This window comes from Mus caroli, chromosome 13, assembly GCF_900094665.2.
Source record: "Mus caroli chromosome 13, CAROLI_EIJ_v1.1, whole genome shotgun sequence".
In the NCBI taxonomy this organism is placed as follows: Eukaryota; Metazoa; Chordata; class Mammalia; order Rodentia; family Muridae; genus Mus; species Mus caroli.
The window spans coordinates 86015145-86037724 of record NC_034582.1 but is presented as its reverse complement, the minus strand read 5'-3'; the positions used below and the strand labels follow the sequence as shown (position 1 = coordinate 86037724).

At 42.4% G+C, this 22580-nt stretch overlaps 1 protein-coding gene across 3 annotated transcripts in view; it reads left to right on the top strand.

Annotated features, from left to right (window-relative positions):
* The window catches only part of Msh3 (mutS homolog 3), a 154932-nt gene that overhangs the window by 73746 nt on the left and 58606 nt on the right, over nucleotides 1–22580 (top strand). For all 3 annotated transcript variants that reach the window (XR_003834662.1, XM_021180634.2, XM_021180633.2), the window contains exons 13-18: nucleotides 624–756; nucleotides 8556–8743; nucleotides 9359–9527; nucleotides 12305–12369; nucleotides 14479–14595; nucleotides 21167–21274. Coding sequence is in view for 2 of the 3 variants with exons in the window: in XM_021180634.2 (XP_021036293.1) it covers nucleotides 624–756; nucleotides 8556–8743; nucleotides 9359–9527; nucleotides 12305–12369; nucleotides 14479–14595; nucleotides 21167–21274 (780 nt within the window). In the remaining variant the exon portion in view is untranslated. The remainder of the gene's footprint in view (nucleotides 1–623; nucleotides 757–8555; nucleotides 8744–9358; nucleotides 9528–12304; nucleotides 12370–14478; nucleotides 14596–21166; nucleotides 21275–22580) is intronic.

Genomic DNA, 22580 nt, shown 5'->3' with positions numbered 1-22580 from the left:
TCTCCCCTCCCTAGGCCATTGTCCATCCTTAGGGAAGATGCCACATGTATTTCATGGCCTGCTGACCTCTATGCTATTAGTCAGACACCACACTAGATTCTAGGCCTTTTTAGCTATAGAGCCCACCCTCATGGTCACATGTATTTTGTCAAAGAATGCCTTCAGCTCTATTGTGCACCTGGAATTGAACTGATCAAACTGATTGTTGCCTGGAAACTTTGTCCCAGATTGTTCTGGGTTTTAAATATGCTGGTAATGACCATTCTAGCATTAGACTCTCTAAAGTCTGATCCAGATTGACAAAGTCAATCTGCACTGGGTTTTCAATCTTATCTCTTTGCAGGGTTTGGTGCTCTGTCTGACACCTGCACGGTCCCCCTCAGAGACAGGGAAATGTGCTCTATATATTTGCCTCATGAGCTGTTCTTCATCCTACTTTGCTCGTGACTTCCTTGTATGGTACCTGTGTGTTAACCCACATGATAGAGGCAGGGAAGAATAGGATGAAAGCATCATCTTAGGCCTTTTTAACTGACTGTGGCATAGTCCTAGACATTAAAGTTGGCAATGTTTATAGTCTGAATTCCTAACATCTGCACATTGCTGTTATTCTGTTCTCACAGGGAAATAAATGCCCGACTTGATGCAGTATCTGATGTTCTCCACTCAGAATCCAGTGTGTTTGAGCAGATAGAAAACCTTCTTCGTAAGTTACCGGATGTCGAGAGAGGACTATGTAGCATTTATCACAAGAAGGTAAGTGGTGAAAATCAAGCCTCCTGAGACTCAGTGTCCCTTAGATAACAACTGGAGGTCCTGATGGAAAACCACGTGCATTTCACTAGAGCTTATAAGTAGGGCAAGAAAACACCTGTAGCTGCAGAAATTTTAATTGTACAATTTAATTTGTTTGTATTCCAGTATTTACAGTCACAAAAAGTTTTCTCACTTGAGACTACAGCAACATACACAGAAGTACTTCTATTAAAATGCAAGATGCTGTGTTACATCATCCAAGTTCAGACCATTGTCAAAATGAGAAACTTACTTTGATCTGCAACTTTGGAAAAGAGAAGCCTTAATTTTTTAGTTTTTAAAATAATCTTTGACCTAAACAAAGGGAAAATCCTTTTCCATCCTTTACCCTAAGATGGTGTCCATCCTTGATGCTAACATGTGTTTCTTGGATATAGCAGCAGGATGAATCCTGTGTTTGAATCCTTTCTGTTAGTTTATTTCTTTTTGTTGGTAGAATTGAGACCATCCATGTTGAGAGTTATCAGTGAGCAGTGTTGGCGCCTGTTGCTGAGTTGTGTGTATGGGCATCCCACCCTCTATGTTGGGGAGGGGGCGTCCTACAGTGATGTGTGTAGGGCAGCCCACCCTCTGTGTTGTGTGTGGGGCACCCCACCCTCTGTGTTGTGTGTGTGGGGGTGGTATTGTGTGTGTGGGGGGGGGCGAGAGCTTCCTACCTTCAGTGATGTGTGTAGGGCAGCCCACCCTCTGTGTTGTGTGTGGCAGCAGCCCACCCTTTCAGTTTTGCTGGTTTTATAGTATTCATTCTTTGTGTTTTCTTGGATGTGGTTAGCCTCTTTATTTGAAGTTTACCTTCCAGTACCTTCTGTAGGACCTGATTTGTAAATAGATACTGCTTAAATTTGGTTTTATCATGGAATATCTGTCTTCTCCATGTATTGTAATTGAAAGTTTTGGAAGCTGTAGTGTTGGGAACTAAAAAAGGGGGGCCCTGGGGAAGGGGAAGACCCACACCCCACCAGAGTTCCACCTATGCTCTCGTCAGTCAGGCATAGGAGGATTGCTATCTACCTTCCACTCATCCCCGGGTAGGCATCTATGCTTCTGACCCACTCTTCGGGGGGTGGAAAGGGGCAGCCCTATCTGGGAGCCCTGGGCTACTTTGCTAAAGCCACCGGGGTTATGGGAGAGAGGGATGAGGGAAGAGAGGTTCCCAACACCTGCGAGAGTGAGCACAGCAGATCTTGATGAGCAGAGACTCTATGGTTTTAGAGCTTTATTATAGAAAGGCAGGGAGAAAGAGAGAAGGTAGAAGAGAGAGGGGGGGAGACTAGAGAGAAAGAGAGAGTAAGAGGGAGAGAGGAGAGGAGAAGACAAAGAGATAGGAGAGAGGGTGAGAGTGAGGAGTAAGAGGTAAGAGAGACAAGTAAGAGAGCAAGCAGGGGCTGAACTACCCTTTTTAAAGTATTCTGTCTTATCTTATTGTTGCTAGGTAACTAGGGAGGAGTTTAGCCTGAAGGTCAGAAGCTTGGGCCGTTGCCTACATGACTTCTAGCCATGCTTCTCCTGTGGGGGGCAGTAACTTAGGCAGGGGCCAGAGTTCCAGGAGCATGAGGGAATGCCTACCATGTTATGAAGGTGAATTATCACCCTTCAGGTTCAGACCTCAGCTCAACTGGAGACCAGCCTGTCTGTACATAGCCCAGTGCCCCACCCTATAGCAGTCAGGGCTGGTGTCTGTGATACCTCAGAACATGTATCCAGGCCCTTCTGCTCTAGAGGCTCCATTGAGAAGTCAGGTGTAACATCTTTGTACTGGCTGGTTTTGGTGTCAACTTGACACAGGCTGGAGTTATCACAGAGAAAAGAGCTTCAGTTGGGAAGGTGCCTCCATGAGGTCCAGCTGTAAAGCATTTTCTCAATTAGTGATCAAGGGGGAAAGGCCCCTTGTGGGTGGGACCATCTCTGGGCTGGTAGTCTTGGGTTCTATAGGAGAGCAGGCTGAGCAAGCCAGGGCAAGCAAGCCAGTAAGTAACATCCTTCCATGGCCTCTGCATCAGCTCCTGCTCCCTGACCTGTTTGAGTTCCAGTCCTGACTTCTTTCAGTGATGAACAGCAATGTGGAAATGTAAGCTGAATAAACCCTTTCCTCCCCAACTTGTTTCTTGGTCATGATGTTTGTGCAGGAATAGAAACCCTGACTAAGACAAATTGGTACCAGCATAGTGGGGTATTTCTGTGACAGCCTGACCATGTTTTGGGGAGGACTGTGGAAGGACTTTGGAACTTTGGGCCAGAAGATCGATTCGGTGTTAAGAGCTCTGTCAAATGTTGTGTGGGAGCTTGGAAGATAATGTTGAGAACAGTGCAGAAGATGGAGGCTTGGCTTGTGAAATTTCAGAGGGAAGATTAAAGACTTTTTTCAGGGCCATTGCTAGTTTGATTGTGAAGATTCTGTGGTTCTGGTTAGCTGGGGCTGAAGAATCAGCTGTGATTAACAAGATACCAGAACTACTAAAGTGAAACCTTTGCATTACTGGGACTATTGATGCTGGTTAGCTGGAGCTAAGAAATTAGTGGTGATTAAAAAGAGACCAGCATCATTGAGGTGACATCTACTGGGAAGTGTTTTCTGAGAGCACAGAGGCTATGTTCCAGAGATAGCAAAGGTTGTACCGTGTGCTGTGGCTGGACTTGGTAATGTGTAAGAGTTACCCAGGTGGTACTGGTTTTGAAGGCATGAAGAGGCCATGCAGAGCAGCTGAGGTTCGGCACTGTGAGGGCCCGTGGAAGGCCATTGGTGAAGGTGCAGCCTCAGTTGCAATTGANGGCCCAGGACTGAAGGGGTCATGCAAAGGAGTTGAGGCTTGGCACCATAAAGAGAGCCTATGAGAGGCTATTGGTGAAGCCTAGTTACAGTGGAAGACAGCAGCGTTTTGAAGATACCGGTACCATGAGATGACCACCAAGAACAGCAGCAGCAGTGGAGAACAGGCAGCTGGAGCCTAGAATGAAAGCTGCGTGCTACAAAGGACAGGGCTGGAGAAGTGACCCAAGCCCTTGGAGATGCCCAGAAGATCATGAGTTGGATCCCAGACACTGGACAGTTGGAGTTTAATTTTTGCTTTTGATTGTGACTGTGCGTTGATATTTTTCCCTCTTGAAAGAAGAAAATATTTTAGTGGATCCCACAGTTAAGAGACTTTTAATTGTAAAAAGACTTTGGATAGTTTTAAAATGATTGAACTTTTAATATGTAAAGACTGTGGGACTTATAAAGTTTAGATCTTGGGGATGAATAAGAACTAAGAGTTGAGGCTTACTAGTGATGTGTTTGTGTGTCAAGTTGACAAGGGGTCAATTGTACTGGCTGGTTTTGGGTGTCAACTTGACACAGGCTGGAGTTATCACAGAGANAGGAGCTTCAGTTGAGGAAATGCCTNCANGAGNTCCANCTGTAAGGCATTTTCTCAATTAGTGATCAAGGGGGAAAGGCCCCTTGTGGGTGGGACCATCTCTGGGCTGGTAGTCTTGGGTTCTATAAAAGAGCAGGCTGAGCAAGCCAGGGGAAGCAAGCCAGTAAGTAACATCCCTCCATGGCCTCTGCATCAGCTCCTGCTCCCTGACCTGCTTCCGTTCCAGTCCTGACTTCCTTTGATGATGAACAGCAGTGTGGAAGTGTAAGCTGAATAAACCCTTTCCTCTACAACTTGCTTCTTGGTCATGTTTGTGCAGGAATAGAAACCCTGACTAAGACAGTCTTTTAACCTTGAATCTTTTAATATTATCTCTTTGTTCTATATGCTTACTGTTTTGGTTATTGTATATTAAGAGGGCTTTATTTTCTGCTCTGGTATACTTGTTGTTCTGTCTGCTTCTTATGCCTTGATTGGCATCATTATGCTGGAGAATTTTCTTGTATGATTTTGTTGAAAATGTTTTCTGTGTCTTTGAGCTGGGTTTCTTCTCCTTCTTCTATTCCTATTATTTACAGATTTTGTTTTTCTTTTTATTCACACTGCCCCAGAGTTACTGGATGTTTTGTGCCTGGAGGGTTTTTAACTTAAAGTTTCTTTGACCAAGGAATCCATTTCTACCTAGTCTTCATGCCTGAGACTCTATTCTTTCTCCTGTATTCTATTGGTAAGGCTTCCTCTGAGGTTCCTATAAGAGTGCCTTCATTTTTCATTTCCAGTTTTCCCTCAGTTGGGTTTTCATTAACAATTTTGTCTCCACTTTCAAGTCATAGTGTTTTGTTTTTCATCCCACTACACTGTTGGTGTTTTCACAGATTCTTTTAGGGCTTCTGACATATTCAGTTTGCTTTGAACTCCTCCCACTCCTTGCATTTCTCAGCACGGACTGGAGCAGGGTTGCTCAGCTTTAGTCAAAACTTTGTCCCGGCTGTTGCTGTGTTCTCATTCTGTCATTCATGCCTCTGGGTTTGGGATCATTGTAACTGTAGGTGTTGATATCTGGTTGTCTTTGTTGGGTGGGTGTTTGATCCTTAGTTCTGTTGCCCTCTCTGTTTCTTAGGAGAGAGTGTCAGTGGTGGTTGTCTTGTAGGGAATGCTTTTGAGATCCTGCCAGGGGTGGACACTATCATTTAGATATTGGGAGTGACGCTTAGGAATGAAGATGAGGTAGAAGGGGGCGCTGAGGGTGTCCACTAGAAGCAGGGTGTGCCACCAGGATCTGCTTAGTCCCCTGGGTATGGGGCCCATTTTCATTCAAACCATCACAGAGAGCTAGGAACTTACTATGACAGAATTTGTGCTTAAATCCAGCATCCTGGAGTATGTGTCTTTTGAACACTCCCATGTTTGATGTGGATTTTCAAATGCTATTTTGATTTTTCTTCTGGTTCACTCTTCACAAGCAAAATTTATTTATATTTTACTTTTTGCTAAATGGAAATTTATTGCATACTTAATTCATAGTAGGACAGTTTTTAGATGCCCAAATTCTAATGTGATTAATTTTCATTTGTGTTTACTTTTTAATACTTTTCATCCCTGGGAATTTTATCAGAATGTTGAGCACTGCCTTTTAAGGTATCTGTGGTACCCAAGAGGACTTACATAATTGTTCCCTGTGCTTAGGCTAAATTAGAAACAAAATGCAGAGCAAATTTGGTGATGCCAGTCCTGAGGAAGAAGGCGCATGAGTTGATTGTGTCAGTAGAGTCAGTTGTAGCACCGTGTGTTGTGCGTTGCTTTGCTGGCAGTGATAGAAGCCATGTTGACATTGGACAGTTCTGTGCTTGGTTCTGCTGTGCTGCAGAGGTACAAAGCCATGTGTTATTTTGTATCTGTGGTCAGTGCCTGGCCATCAGTGCTATTACCTTCACCAGTCAACTGATCTCCAGGCTCCTTGCCTTCACTCTTTGAAAAAATTCACTGACAGATCTCAGAGGCCTTTCTTTCTTTTTTTCATTCTTTCTTTTCTTTTCTGATCTTTTTTTTTTTCTCAAGAGGAAGTATGCAGAGCAGGTTTTGTTTGAGCTGTCAATCAGCAGAGCAGGGCCACGTGTCCATGGAATGGAAGTGACATCGTCTTGCCAAGCTGCAGTGATTCTAGGCTGCCTCACTGCCTCTCTTTAAAGTTGACTTGGATGTTTGCCTCACTAAGTTTTATGCATCTCTTACAGTTTCCAAACTCTAGAAAAAGTTACAGTTTTGAACTGTTTCATTTAAAAAGTGGTCCATGTGTAGTACTTCTAATTTGGAATTTCTGATTGTATTTTACTAAGAAAACCTGTGACTCACTTGGAATCTGGTCCTTGGCCCCACTTCAGTGTTTCACTGCCTTCAAAAGTGAAGAGCTGAAACGAGTTGTTGACAAATCAACGTTATAAAGCTCTTAACCACAGCTGCTGCAGCTCTTGACCCCATAATCTGCTTGCCAATTAGCACTTTAGTTTATTTTTTGTTTTTGGTTTTTTTGTTTTGTTTTTGTTTTGGGGTTTTTTGGTTTACTCGAGACAGGGTTTCTCTGTGTAGCCCTGGTTGTCCTGGAACTCACTCTGTAGACCAGGCTGGCCTCGAACTCAGAAATCCACCTGCCTCTGCCTCTCCAGTGCTGGGATTAAAGGCGTTCGCCACCATGTCCGGCTTAGTTTTTTTTTTTTTTTAGAGCAGTAGTTTCCTGGGCTCTGCTGTGGCATGCCTACAGCCTGTGGCATGCCTGCTTTGATGTCTTGCTGCTTTCCTCCAAGCTTGTGCGGTTTGCACCAATGGCGAGTGGCATCCGGGCACAGACCTTACTAGTTCTGTGGAGCTCACAGATGGGAGTGGGCTGCCTAGACCTGGGGCTGTAGAATTCTCAGGGAGGTGCTTTCAAGGTGGTAATGATGGAAGATCTCAAAGAGGCTTAATATGGAAAGATAAATATGTCGTCTTATATTCAAACTTCAAATTCAAATCTGAGAAAATTGGGTCACAGGAACCCATATTAGATGTTAAATTTGGTAAATGCATTTAAGGATAAGGATGTTCCACAATGTTAAGTAAAGAGTTTGTGTGTGAACCAATTTCTAGCCAGGCTATACTGGGCTCAAGCTACACATTGCACGTGGGTCTTTGCCTCTGACACTTCCTGGATCTGTGCTTGTGGTATAATTGCCTTAATAGAAAGATCCACACTCTTGATCGCTCTCTCCTTCAGTTTACTTCTTGTACCCGCATGCTTCCAAGCTCTAACACAGGGAGTTTTAACTTGTTGGTTTTGTTTGGTTATTAGATTGGTCTACTTTATTTTTACTTTTCTGCAAAATCGACCGATAATGACTGAGGCAAGTACTTCATGAATGACCTGTCCTTTGTATATCTATCTCAGGAGAAAGAAAATAGTAATTTTTCTCCTATTAAGAAGTTCATCCTGGAAGCCTGGCTTCCTGAGGGTATATCTCCATGCGCTAAGAACCTTGTTAATAGCTATGAGGTCATGCCCATTTGCTCTTCAAAAAGGTTGTGCTTTTCCTGAGAGTATAGAAAGGTGTCTGTCTTACACCTTGGGTGACATGCGTATTAATAAGTACATCTTTGACATTTGAACAAACGGCGAATACTGCCCTGCAGTTTTAGTTTGTTTTATTGTTATCAAATTTGGTGTGTGTGGGGTGGTGGTGGGAGGTGTCACAACTGTTAGGTTGACCCAAAGATAGTCACTTGAGACACCAGTATGGACAGCCCAGCCCCTCAGGGGAAATGGGAGCTGGATCCTCAGTACTTCTCAGAAGGCTGCTGCCCCATTATCAGAGCAGAACAGCTTGACTGAAGCCTTCGGCCGACCCAGCAAGCCAGAGCCCCGCCTTGTAAATTGCTTTCCTTCCGCCTGTAATAGATCCTTTTTCTTAACACTCCTCTGCCCAACTAACCCCCCCCCCTATAAGCCCCCACTTGTCCCCGCTCTGACAGAGCTTTTCTCCCCTTTACCACAGTGGCTTTCATGCTTTGGTTCTCTCCTTAAGCCACACAGCAGTCTGTGCCCCAAAGACAGGTCTGTCCACCAGTCCTTAGTGAGCCAATTAAAAGAACCAAATTAAAGGGAGTTGCGTTTTCCCCTCTGGACTCTTTTGGATGTTTCTTCTCTCCTTTGAACATTTCATGAAATCAGAGTGGCTATTTCAGTGGTTCTTTACTGCACCCTAGCTTACAGGCCTGGACTCTATTTAGTTCGCACTGATCTTGAACTTGCAGAGACCCTCCCATGCCAGCCTCCTGACTGTTGGGATAACAGGTTTGAGCCACCATATCTAGCTCCTATTGCTATTTAGATAAAAATATTTTGGTTTCTAGTGCTCTACCCAAGAGTTCTTCTTGATCGTCAAAAGCCTGTGTCACCTGAAGTCAGAACTTCAAGCATTAATGCCTGCTGTTAATGCCCACATTCAGTCCGACTTACTCCGAGCACTCATCGTGGAGGTTCCTGAGCTCCTCAGCCCAGTGGAGCATTACTTAAAGGTTCTGAATGAGCCAGCTGCCAAGTAAGTGCAGGCTTCCACTTCCTTCCCCCAGTGGCTGGCTATCAGCCAGTGCTGCTTGCCACGTGGTATGTGAAGTTGCTTGAGTATATTTGTAATTGAAAACATTTATAGTTGTTTAAACACACATAGTTGACAATCTGGGACAGTTGAAGTACTTCTCCAGGCATCAGATGATAAAAGGATAAAGTTCTTCTAAAGTGAGGTAGTGCCAGTTTACTAACTCAAAAGCAGGTGTCCAGTGGCCCTTATCCTCATTTTGTTGACACCCAGGAGTGATTGTCCCTGTATTTAGAAGCTGTAGTTGCTCTTTTAAGGGAGCAGTTTTACAGTGTGTCTCACAGGGAGCCGAGTTTACATTTGTTGTTATTTTCTGACTAGGCAAATGAAATGACAGTTTTATTTCTTGGTTTCACCATGTGAGTTGTGAATAAAATAAAACTGATTTTGTCAATCCTCAGAAGTTAAGGAGTGTTTCCATAACTATTCAGTGGCAGAGCTGGAATCGGAACCACGTTTTCCTGAGTTCCAGTCTGTTGGCATTTCATCATGCTATGAAATTGATAACTGTTCTAATTAATATGCTTTAATATATTACCTGAATTTTTCATATTTTAGAGTTGGCGATAAAACTGAATTATTCAAAGACCTCTCTGACTTCCCTTTAATAAAAAAGAGGAAAAATGAAATTCAAGAAGTCATTCACAGCATCCAAATGCATTTACAGGAATTTCGGAAAATATTAAAACTTCCTTCTTTACAATATGTGACTGTATCAGGACAAGAGGTAATGTCAAACATGCTTTCACTTCATATCCGTTTTCCTGGAGTAGAAAAGCCATTTTATAATTTAAGTAAGGTCTGTGGGTAGGTTGTTAGAAGCGACGGTCCAGGGAAACTACTGAACTAGACATGCTCCCTGGGCACAAAGATTCATTGGTGTTCCAGCTGCCAAGGTCATTGCTTGGAGCTGAGAGAACAAAATGGTGGGAAGGCGGGCAGACTTTATACGACAGTCAGCAGGGTGGGGATCTGAGCTGATGCCGCTGTCCACGCTGACCCAGGGGTGTGTGTCCTTGCTGACAGGCTGACCTTTGGGGGAAGGTTCCGTGAGGTTTCCTGAGGGTCAGTGTTGTTCCTGGTGGGCAGAAACCTTAAGGGATTTGGTTTTCTAGTAAACAGGACTTCATGGGAATCGTAACTCACCTGCCATGTTCTGCTTCTGCAACTGCAAGGCTTTCTGCTCCCCTCCCTGATCAAACCGTGATACCATGGTAACACAGTTATGCCCTATTTTTGCAGAAAGTTCATATACTGTTATGTGTGTCAGCGGCTACCATGCATGTCAATGGAAAGTGCCCAACATGTGGACTTTGCCCACATTACAGACTTGAGTCCAGGAGGATGAACAGTCAGAGGCCTCTGTTCGTCCTCCTGTATCTATAACAATAAAGGCTTTCCTTCCACCCGCAAGTCTGTCTGATTGGTGGTTTCTCTGTGTCTTGCTCAAGAGAGAAATGTCTATCTCTCCTTTGATTTTTTTTTTAAATAAGAAACATTTAAAGTTATTAAGGGAAATAAGAAAGTAAGGGAGAGGAAATGGGCTCCATGTGATGCTGAAGTAAAGGGATGCAGGTGCTGAGAAGGTCGCAGCAGGCCTGGCAGTGATATGATGGAAATGTAGGGACTGGGCCGTAGGTAGGGGCAGGGGAGCAAAGGTTAGTGTTACCCTTGGCTGTTCAAAGAGTTTAAGACCAGTCTGAATTATATCTATCTGAAATCAAAACAAACAAATGGTGGAAAGATTATCAGCATACCTGGCAATGTATTAACCTAGGTTGCTATAACGTACTTTGAATAACAATGTGACATTTAACCAAGACCTAAGTAGGTCCCAGGAGAGTAACAGGAGAGCTTACTAGAATGACAGAGCAGAATTCTTACATTAACCTCTGGATGGTGGCATCAGCAGAGAAGTGGATTGCTGTGAGACCTTGCAGAGCTTTCTAGACCACGCATTATTTTTTCCAGTGGTTTTTCTTTAGCAGTAAAACTCATAAACAAAGGGTCTGCCCGCTCATTCTTAGGCTGTTTGGAAAAGGGAATAACTGGAAAGAAGTCTCCTATCCTGGAGCAGAGCGCAGCACCAGCCGTGCTGAAGAACAAAGGCTGACCGGAGGACAGGAGTGTGAGCACAGAGGCTCGCCTGACTCTCACTGTGCCTCCAGTTCTTCACGCTGTGCACGCATTGACTTAATGGGCGGTGGCAGTCCCTGGAGTGGGCGTTTGAGCTGCTCCGTGGTTCTCATGCTGCACCTTGTTTTTATGGGCTTTTCAGAAGGTTCACCATCCCTTCACCACCAACTCCCACGGTTAGGATGCTTCTTTCCTGTTGCCTTGAAATTTGATATCTGCCTTTGATTTTATTTCATAAAATGCCAGTGTGCCTTCACTGAGCATTCTTAAACCCAAGAATTATTTAGTATAGTTAGTAATTTTATTTTTACTCAATAATACTAAATTTTGGCTTGTTTTCACTTAATTTTATGACTACATGGTCATTTTTGTACTGTTAATTCTTTTTCTAAAAGATACATTTTTTTAAATAACTTTATTTTTATTTTATGTGTGTTGGTGCTTTGCATGCATGTAGATCCCCTGGAACTGGAGTTACAGACCGTTATGAGCTGCCATGTGGGTGCTTGGAATTTAACTCAGGTAGCCTGGAAGAGCAGCCAGTACTCTTAACCACTGAGCCATCTTTCCAGCCCTGGACTGTTAATTCTTAACTGTAGAATGAGTATGGCAGACTTAAAGCTTTATTAATCAACTTTTATATATGAAATGTTAATGGTTTCAAAATCTTGGCTTGGTATGGAAATTAATAAATATTAACCATTCATGTGTGTGTATGCATGCATATGTGTGTAAGAGTATATGAGCACACTGAGAGGACACAACTCAGACTCATACTACAGTGAGGTGTGGTAGAAGTTGACTTCCTTCTTGTTCTTGTCAGAGAAGCTCACTCATGGAGAGAGCACAGTTGGGTCTGAGACGGTAGTGCTGTAAGGCTCAGGGAATATTGCAGAAGAGTGAGTGGAGAACCTATGAGAGCCTAAGAATGAGAAGAGTTGCAGTGCCATCTTCTGGGCTTCCATTGTGGATGGGAGTGGAGCTCATAAGGCCCCAATCCTCCTTACTGAACAGTTGGTAGTTGGCAGCTTCTGAGGGAGAGGCAGACAGCAAGCTCATATGCTCCAAAGGGCAGTTCCAAACATGAGGTCAAGCATATGGTCTTGGTTAAAACTATTGGTCACAAAACAAAAGATATGAATATGGGGAGGGGACCTATAAAGAGGATTGGGAGATGAGAGAGATAAAGGGCTGTGGAGTAAACAGAATGTACCAAATATATGTGTGATTTATTTTGAACATTTACCACTAATAATGTTTACTAAGTAATGTTTACTAAAGTATCGCAGCAGATTCGAAAAAGCCTTAGGATGGACCGTGGTTGCATGCCCACTTAAATATCTCACTGTTCATTTGCATTTATTTTAGTTTATGATTGAAATAAAGAACTCAGCTGTATCTTGCATCCCAGCTGATTGGGTGAAGGTTGGAAGGTAAGTTTACGGCCGCTTTGACTTCTAGCATGGATTGCGGCATGTGTATCTATCTGTGCCGGTAGCCTTGAAGCAGGAGTAGTTTTCCTCCTCTGATTTTCTGATGAACCTTGAATCAGAGATGACTTTCTTTGTCATTCATTTAGAAATATTTTGAAGAACATAGTTGAATACACCCCCCGCCCTTTGTCATTTACTATTTGCCTCATGCCTGTGAGTGCTGTGCATAACGGGAGGTTAAGGAACCTTCAACTGTAAGGTGACTGCGGTTGTTCAAGCTTTTTGATGAATGTAGCATCCGACATTTCTTTTAAGAAACTGGAATTTCATTTTCTGCTTCATTGAGCTTCGTGTTTCTTTACTCTCAGTGTTTTCCTTGGCACGCAGTTATAGTTGTTCTTTCTTTTTCTAACTTATATCTTGAACTGATGAGTATAAATGATAACGGTATTGGGGAGCATTTTGTCCCTGGTTAGCATCAGTTCCTTGAAGGGGACTCATTCAGGAGAAGTGTGTGCATCTGAGTAGTGTGCTGCCTGGGATCTCTGTTGCTGCTCCTCTTCCTTTGTCTGTATGACTGGGGATGAAAATATATTTGCCCAAGATAATTAGGGAGACTGGTAGTGAAATGACAGAATTTTTATGTTAAGGATGAAGGGAAATTATGACATGGTGGCATAATGGTGATTAGGTTATGTTAATTAAATAATGTAACTATTGTCCATTGCCATGACAACAGCTACTCTAGGCACACACATGGGTTTCTTTAACTCAAATACCTTGTTTTTTCCTTATGCCGCTGAAGCTGTAGATGTAAGTAGTGTTGACTTGAGGGATGTTTTTATACTTAGAGCATCCTTCCCTGTATTGACTTTTGTCCTATAGGGCAGATAATGGATGAAAATGTGCTTTGTAAAGAGACATTACTTAGGGGAAACCAGGAAAGGGGATATCAGTTGAAATGTAAATAAATAAAATATCCAATTAAAAATTAAATAGAAAAAAGAGATACTACTAATACCCATATTAGTCTGTAGAGCAGTAACTTGCTAAGCAACTGCAGAAGGAAACCCTGTGATAAATTGTTTGCTTAGAACTCTAGATCATGTAACTGAGGAGCTGTAAGTAAGGCAGAAGTTGATGCTAGCCTCCTCTGAATTTGCAGTCCCAACAGTGCAATGAACTGTAAGGCCTGTTGGTGGCTTGTTGTTACCATTTACTCTGCTTGGCAGCCAGAGCCTTGGTATCAGGCTGGGCTTGAGTATCATCAGTTACACTTGCAGTATCCAACAGCTAAGTTAAAGACAACTGTGGGGATGTGAGGTAGGAGCTGGGCATCAGAGCCTGGAGCCCTTCTAAAGCATATTTCCCTTGGTTGGCTGTCAGCGGGGGCAGCTTCCACTTCTTGAGTCCCGTACCTAGGTACTCTTGCTAAACACTGAGGGCAGGGTGCCCGTGAGGGGCACCTCACAGTCCCTGCTCCGCTGCAGTTCATACCAAGTCCATTCCATTTGGACAAGCTATCAATGCTGGTCAAGGCCTTGGCCTAGCATTTCTAACTGGATACTTGCCCCCATGTACTGACTGCCCCTTCATGACGGAGAAAGTGGCTTACCCTCAAGCCCATCCAGGGCCACTGAACCTGAAGAGCTGTCCTTTTTCCATTATAGATTCATGCACTGACCACCTTTGTGATGTATTATTTCCTTTTTGCTCTGAATTATACCAAGTAGAAAAATATAAAATCTCAAGAGTGACACGGTCTTCACCAGTGTGTCGCCCTTCCTTGTCACACATCTTTTTTTGCTGCCCTTGCTTCAGCTGTTTTTTTCTTTAGTATAATGGAGAAAAAAAGGCTTTGGCCATGAAGAAAGTTTCAACTCTGACTTTGTCATACAAATATAATTTTAAGAACATTTTAAAGCTTCCTGAACATACTCATATTGTTGAAGAGTCAAAACTGGGACCATAATTCAAGAATGTTCTCTGTTTATAGCTGTTTATGTTCAAGGTTCACCAGTGAATAGTAACTGCTTTAATGTTCTGAAACCATGGCTGCATTGATTCTGATAACCTTGGCTTCCATTTTTCCCCTCCTTCCTCTTGTAGCACAAAAGCTGTGAGCCGCTTTCACCCTCCCTTCATTGTGGAAAGCTACAGACGTCTGAATCAGCTCCGGGAGCAGCTAGTCCTTGACTGCAGTGCTGAATGGCTTGGCTTCCTAGAGTGAGTTTGCAGTGAGCAAAACGCTCTCAGTCTGTGCTCTGAGAAATCGATTGGAAAATGTTCACACACCCGCCCCTAAAACAAGCAGAGATTGCTTCTGTGACTTCCTAGTAGATGGGGGAGGGGGGGAGATATATCTTCCTGGACTCAATTTCCAGTCCCCTGTCAACAAGTTTTAATCCCATTGTTACATTTTTAAGACTATATTTGATGCATACATGTGGTGCACATACATACATGCAGATAAATGGTCATACATATAAAGTTAAAATAAACAAATATTTTCAAAAACGAATATATTTGAGTTTCCCCAATCCCCCGCCTCAATTTGTAAAGGAAATATCTAATTAACTTTTACTTTTTTTCAACTTATATATATTTTATTAGATATTTTCTTTATTTACATTTCAAATGTTATCCCCTTTCCTAGTTTTCCCTCCAAAAATCCCCTATCTCCTTCCCCCTCCCCCTGCTACCCAACCCACCCACTCCTGCTTCCTGGCCCTGGAATTCCCCTATACTGGGGCATAGAACCTTCACAGGACCTAGGCCTCTCCTCCCATTGATGGCCAACTAGGCCACCCTCTGTTACATATACAGCTAGAGCCACAAATCCCACCATGTGTTTTCTTTGATTGGTGGTTTAGTTCCAAGGAGCTCTGGGGGTACTGATTAGTTCATATTGATGTTCCTCCTATGGGGCTTCAGACCCCTTCAGCTCCTTGGGTACTGTCCTTAGTCAGGGTTTCTATTCCTGCACAGACATCATGACCAAGAAGCAAGTTGGGGAGGAAAGGGTTTATTTAGCTTACACTTCCACGCTGCTGTTCATCACCAAAGAAAGGCAGGACTGGAATTTAAGCAGGTTAGGAAACAGGAGCTGATGCAGAGGCCATGGAGAGATGTTTCTTACTGGCTTGCTCAGCCTGCTCTCTTATAGAACCCAGGACTACCAGCCCAGGAATGGCACCACCCACAATGGGCCATTCCCCCTTGATCACTAATTTAGAAAACGTCCCACAGCTGGATCTTATGGAGGCACTTCCCCAACTGAAGCTCCTTTCTCTGTGATAACTCCAGCTGTGTCAAGTTGACACAAAAATAGCCAGTACAGATACTTTCTCTAGCTCCTTCATTGGGGACCTTGAGCTCTGTCTAATGGATGACTGGGAGCATCCACTTCTGTATTTGCCAGGTACTGGCAGAGCCTCACAGGAGACAGCTATATCAGGCTTCTGTCAGCAGGCTCTTGCTGGCATCTGCCTAGTGTCTGGGTTTGGTGGTGGTTTATGGGATGGATCCCCGAGTGGGGCAATCTCTGGATGGTCATTGCTTCAGTCTCTGCTCCAAACTTTGTCTCTGTAACTCCTTCCATGGGTATTTTGTTCCCTCTTGGAAGTGTTCACACTTCGGTCTTCCTTCTTGAGTTTCATATGTTTTGCAAATTGTATCTTGAATATTCTAAGTTTCTGGGCTAATATCCACTTATCAGTGAGTGTATATCATGTGAGTTCTTTTGTGATTGGATTACCTCACTTAGGATGATGCCCTCCAGATCCATGCATTTGTTTGAGAATTTCATAAATTCATTGTTTTTAATAGCTGAGTAGTACTCCACTGTGTAAATGTACCACATTTTCTATATCCATTCCTCTGCTGAGAGACATCTGGGTTCTTTCCAGTTCTGGCTATTATAAATAAGGCTGCTATGAATGTAGTGGAGCATGTGTTCTTATTACATGTTGGAGCATCTTCTGGGTATGGCATTTAGTCATGTTTCTTTACTCTGTTTTAATTTAGAATAATCTGCCATGTTTTTTCATTTTTATGATCCAGGACTTCTTTTGGAAGAGTTCTTCTTGCATTAAGGAATGACTCACATTCTGGCTTGATTTGACACTCAGCTGTCCTTATCCACAGTGTTAGGCAGTGTTGTGCTGCTGTATGTCTGCTCTTGGGCAAGTGTTTGTAGTTTGTCGTTTCCTGCCTTGTAAACACGTCCAAGATAGCTGATTCCCACTGACTGCTCTGACTTTGGGAAGACGTGTGCACCATTGACTTCCCTGAAACCATGGGACTTCATATGTGGTCACTTCACAATTTACAAAAGAATAGTGAGATGCACGTGTAAGAAGTCAGTCTTCCACAGCAGGCCGCAGGGGACGGTTGCTTTGAGGATTGGACTGGACCAAGCATGTGCTGTATGGTTGTTGATGAGCCCACAGGCATGCCTGTGAGCAGAGAGCTGTTAGTCTCTCTGTCTAAAACCTTAAATGGTAATGGTTCAGTGAGGATGGCAGGGATCCTGTTAAAGTGACAGAAGTCAAAAAGGTTGGGGCATTTGGAAGATAGCAAGGAGATACTGGTCTCCTCTGTTCAGAGAACTGAGTTATAAGAACAGGAATGGACACCAAGCTTTCTCCTTATTTCCCCTGAGTCTTTTGAGGTGACTCAGAGTCTTGTGAGCAGAAATACAAGGTTATCTGTTCATTTTTTTCCCAGCTAACTTTCAATCTCCCATCTTAGGGAGCTCTTGAATCTTTTAGGTTTTCTTCTTTTTCCATAGTAGAATTACCGAAAGCATAAAAATTAAACTTATACATCCCAACCTTTGAAGGCTACATTCTGAAGGATCTGAGAACTTGTTCAGCTAACTTTGTGTTTTTGACTGCAGACTCAGAACAGTAGCTAGTTCTGGATGGAGGGGTTGGTTTTCATCCCTTTATCTTTCAAACAGGATTCAGAGGTTTTATGACGTGTGTGCTTTTGCATTTATTTCTTACTTTATACATGGCAAGAAAGACAGTTCAGTAGTTAAGAGTATAAAGGAAAATAAAAAGGAAACTTAAGCATCAGGCATCAGACATCTGATCACAGTAGTTAGGATGCTAAGCCCATATAGTAAGACCCTCTTCTAAATTAAAGAAGAAATAAAACATGAAGTAAGGAACATATCGAAGTTTCCAATTTACAAACTGACTGAATCTCTTCTTGGCCCTTTGGCTAAGATCAAGAGTAAAAAATTGGCTGAGATGTATCTAGAGCATTATCGTTAGAGCTCCGCTCACCATAGCACTGATTGTTTTACACGCTCCTTACTGAGGTGGCAGATGGCGTGAATACCATGTCATACAGAGATAGTTAACCTCAGTGAACCTGCCATCAGGATTCAGTACCAGCCATCCCAGCATATTTATTCCTTACTGAGGTTCTGTTGGGCATTAGTCATAAAATCAAGGCCATGATCACTGCTGGGAATGTAATCTTTTCTCAAAATATGTCTCTTGGGTTTTAGAATATGGACTTTGGACTTTTCTCACTTCTAAATTCTTTTTTAAAAAATTGAATTATATTATCTCTCATATAATAGTTGCTCAGAATATATGAGAAATGCATTTTCAAAGAATATAAGATAGTTTCCATTCCTATTAAACACACAAATTGTTGAATGCCATTTGCTAGTAAACGTCTGGTCAGCATAGCAGCTTTAGAACCCGAGGGTCCTCTTTTGCCTCCCATGGGCCCAACATCAAAGTCACTGAAATCAGTGTGCCCGGACAGGAGCCTGGAGCTGCAGGATGACAGACTGCTGAGGCTGTGCCTGGAGAGGAGCCTGGTGCTGCAGGATGATAGATTGCTGAGGCTGACCTTTCTGTGACATAGTCAGTCTTCCCACATGCTGCTTGTTCATTGATTTCGTTGTTTCTCCTTTTCTTTTTGAGATGAACCTTCATGTGGCCCAAGCTGGCCTCAGTCTTACCATGTTACTAAAGCTGATCTTAAAACTTCTGATCCTTCTGCCTTACCTCCCAAGTCCTAGGATCCCAGGAAAGAGCCACCCACCATGTGTGGCTCCACTTGTTACCTGAATTGCCCACATTTAGCTGCTTGTTCTTGTAAGTATGAATGATCCTTTTGAAGTTTGATGAGGTGTACAGTAATATACATGAAGACTAAACAGGATATGTGTGACAATTGTGATATTTACAGTTTAATAATGGTTCTCCTTATTGATGTCTTATGTCATTGACATAAGAAAGAAAATAGTTGCCTAGATCTAAATAATTTTATTCTTCCTTTGTATTTTTTTATTAACTGAATTGGTACCCACTGTAAACAATATCACTTACATCCTTTCTACAATTAGACGATCATCAGAAGCAGGTAGTTACCATTGGCTGTTGGGTAGGGCCGTGGTGGTCTTTATTGGACCTGAGGAAAAGGGAGTGGAAGGAAGTATAAAGCAAAACTTTGTGCAAAGTGCATTGGCACTTATGTGCAGAGAAGCAGGGACTAAAACATTAAATAGATGAACTGTTCTGGCAAGAGAGGAGAGCAAGGATTGGACTAATAGATGAGTCATTAATTTAGTTAAAAACAGCACAGGCCACAGACTAAAGTGTGAATAAGAAAACAAATAGATATAGAGCTGAGATCAGACTAGGAATGTTAAGGGATGGTCACTGCACCATCTGTAGAAAAGGGGCCTCACAATGAATGTTCAGTATGGTCACTGTGCAGCTGTCTGTAGAGACCTCTCAATGTCCAATATGGTCACTGTTCAGCCGTCTGTAGAGTAGGGACTTCTCAGTGTCCAGTATGTTTAAAAGTACAAGACATTTTTCAGGTAACATCTGAGGATGGTCCAGCTGATAGAGGGGCATAAACACTGTGTATTTGGGATTTGCGCAAACTCTTAGGCTATTAGTAAAATTCCTATCACCTATTTTAATGAACTTTAGTTCAAGAGGAATAGGTTAATTAATTAATATGTTCTATCTAGGTGGATAAATATCTGTATAAATACATGCGTAAAGTTTACTGTGAATACAATTTTTAGTTTACAAATAATAATAAATATAATAGTACATGAAAATGTCATTAATAGAATTTTGATAATAAAACAAATCAGAAATAGAGGGCTTTTTTTTAAAAGTAAGAGAAAATCAGGAAGAACTGATCATTGTAGTAATTTAATAAGCTGAGAAATGGTGTAAAACTTTTTAAGTATCAAATAGACTGAAATTCAGCACTTCTGAGATCCACATTATTTTTATATATATCTAAATTTTTTAAAGAAAGGTATTCAGTATGACACTTCCCCAGTTTGTGTAAGGGATATCTGAATTAGATCATATTTTCGTGAATAAGGCAACTAGGTACAGAAACAAGCAACAGTACTAACTGAACCTTGCAGAATCACATTGTGAGGTGCAGCCATAGTTTAGAATTGGAGGTGGTGGTCTGAGAGCAATCATTTACTTAGTGTGTGATAGATAGGCCATGGGGGTCTACCCAAGTACTGTTAACAAAAGAAAACACAACAAACAGAGAATGTGGTTTGGATGTAGGCTCTGCTGTGTGTAGTTCTATGACCTGGGTCACTGCTTGGTTCCTCTGAACCCTGTGAGGTTTGGGTAATGATGCTATGCTGTGAGGACTGTGTGGCTGAGCACAGGTCCCTCCGGTGTCTGGGCAGTGAGAAGCATTGCCTTCCGCTTTCCTCTCGGACCCTCTGGACACTTAGTTCTCATTCCCTTTCTCCATTCTCAGAGTTGGAGTCATCTCTGCCTGTGCTTGAATGCCGTTAATTTAGCAGAGCCTCAGTTTCTCTCAGATGAAAACTTACTCTAAAGCTTAAGCTCGGTTCTCTCTTTACTTAACGGATATTTCATTCTGAGCACTTAGAATTGTCTTGGGCTCTTTTGTACCATGTATATTGAGTTAGGGCCTTGGATGCCTATGAGCTGAGTATGACCTTGAACTCATGTTCTCTCAGGTCATCTCCTGAGTGCTGGGATTGTCGGGGTATGCATTGTGTCTGGCCAGTTACACTCATTTTCAACACCCACAATTTATCATTATATTTAGATGTGCATAGTTTGTACAGTATTATATATTGGAATAAAATACTATGATATGAGATAAAACAGATTTACAGAACCCAACTCTATAAACATTTCTATTTATTTTTTTTAATAAATCTTTTACTGAAAGTCTTGATATTTTCCATCAGCAGGTATTAAGATAGCTGAAGAGGTTCTTACTTCTGTCTTGTCCTTAACAACTCTTCATTGCATTATCTGTTCAGTGCTGGTAGTGTGGACTAGATATTAGGGCTATAAAGTTAAGTTAGACAGACAGAAAGACAGGATTCTGCCAGTTCTGTAATAATATAGTTACTCCAAGGTTGGGTGTTGCGATAAGGAGGAGTGCCTGGGGAGGCTGCCACACCTGAGGAGTTCTTGAAGCAGTGGGAGGAAGCTGAGTGAACTGATATCTACACTAAAATCTCCATCCTGAAATAAAATGTCACAGTCAGATGGAACGTGTTCATCTGTGACATTGTACACTTATATATAGTTATATATATATATAAAACTGTCCCAAACAAAGTGAAGACTCAGTCACCAGTTGTGTTATCATAAACGATAGTTCAGTACACTGTCCTTCTCCTTTACCCATGAGACATATCTGCTTATTTCACTTGTGTTTATATTTCGAGTAGGCAGATTGTTGCACAGCTGTCATGGGTCAAGAAGTCAGCCTGCTTATCTTGTCGTTTCTGTAGGAATTTTGGTGAACATTATCACACTTTGTGTAAGGCTGTGGATCACCTAGCAACTGTTGACTGTATTTTCTCCCTGGCCAAGGTCGCTAAACAAGGAAATTACTGCAGGTAATACCTTTTTCATTTCTCTCATTTATCATGGCTTCAGATAAAATGGGAGTATCTAATTAATTTCACTATTGCTATTATAAAATGTTGTAGTTGTTCAGGTGTGTTATGCTCTTGGTAAAGCTGCATATCACATGTATGGCTTAATTTGAAAAATTAACTCCTTCCTTCCTTGTTTTATGACTGACAAATGCAGATGCCTGCCTTAACTCTGGAACTGACTGCTCCAATTGAACTTTTAGGTTTATGTAAAGTTTTTAAATGAAGATTGAAGATTCCTTTTGCTGTTAGCTTTGTCTTGGAAACTTAATAACATGTTTCACTTCAAAACTACAGTTAAAACTTAAAAACTACAGTTATAAGAGCTTGGACATGAACGAGGGACTGGGAAGATGGGGGTTCTGTTGTGGGAAGGGGTTCTGTGAGCTTTCGTGAGCCTCTTGTTGAGAGCTAGATGCATACCACTCTTCTTTAATGGCCTCTGAGCATCCCAACATTCCTTATTCTCCTCTTCATAAAGGATGCTAGAGTTCCGTAGATCTAACTAAGTAACAATTCTGACTTTTCAGTAAGTTCTCTTTCAAAAGCCTTTCTTTTTTTTTTTTATTTCCTCACATTTTTATAAGATATTTTCTTCATTTACACTTCATTATCCTGAAAGTCCCCCATACCCTCTGCCCTACTCCCCTACCCACCCACTCCCACTTCTTGGCCCTGGCGTTCCCCTGTACTGAGGCATATAAAGTTTGCAAGACCAATGGGCCTCTCCTTCCAATGATGGCCGACTAGGCCATCCTCTGATACACATGCAGCTAGGGACACGAGCTCCGGGAGGTACTGATTAGTTCATATTGTTGTTCCACCCATAGGGCCGCAGACCCCCTCAGCTCCTTGAGTACTTTCTCTAGCTCCTCCATTGGGGGCCCTGTGATCCATCCAATAGCTGACTGTGAGCATCCACCTCTGTGTCTGCTAGGCCCCGGCATAGCCTCACAAGAGACAGCTATATCTGGGTCCCTTCAGCAAAATCTTGCTAGTATATGCAATGGTGTCAGCGTTTGGAGGCTGATTACGGGATGGATCCCCGGGTATGGCAGTCTCTAGATGGTCCATTCTTTCGTCTCAGCTCCAAGCTTTGTCTCCGTAACTCCTTCCATGGGTGTTTTGTTCCCATTTCCAAGAAGGGGCTACGTGTCCACACTTTGGTTTTCGTTCTTTTTGAGTTTCATGTGTTTTGCAAATTGTATCTTGTATCTTGGGTATTCTAAGTTTCTGGGCTAATATCCACTTATCAGTGAGTACATAT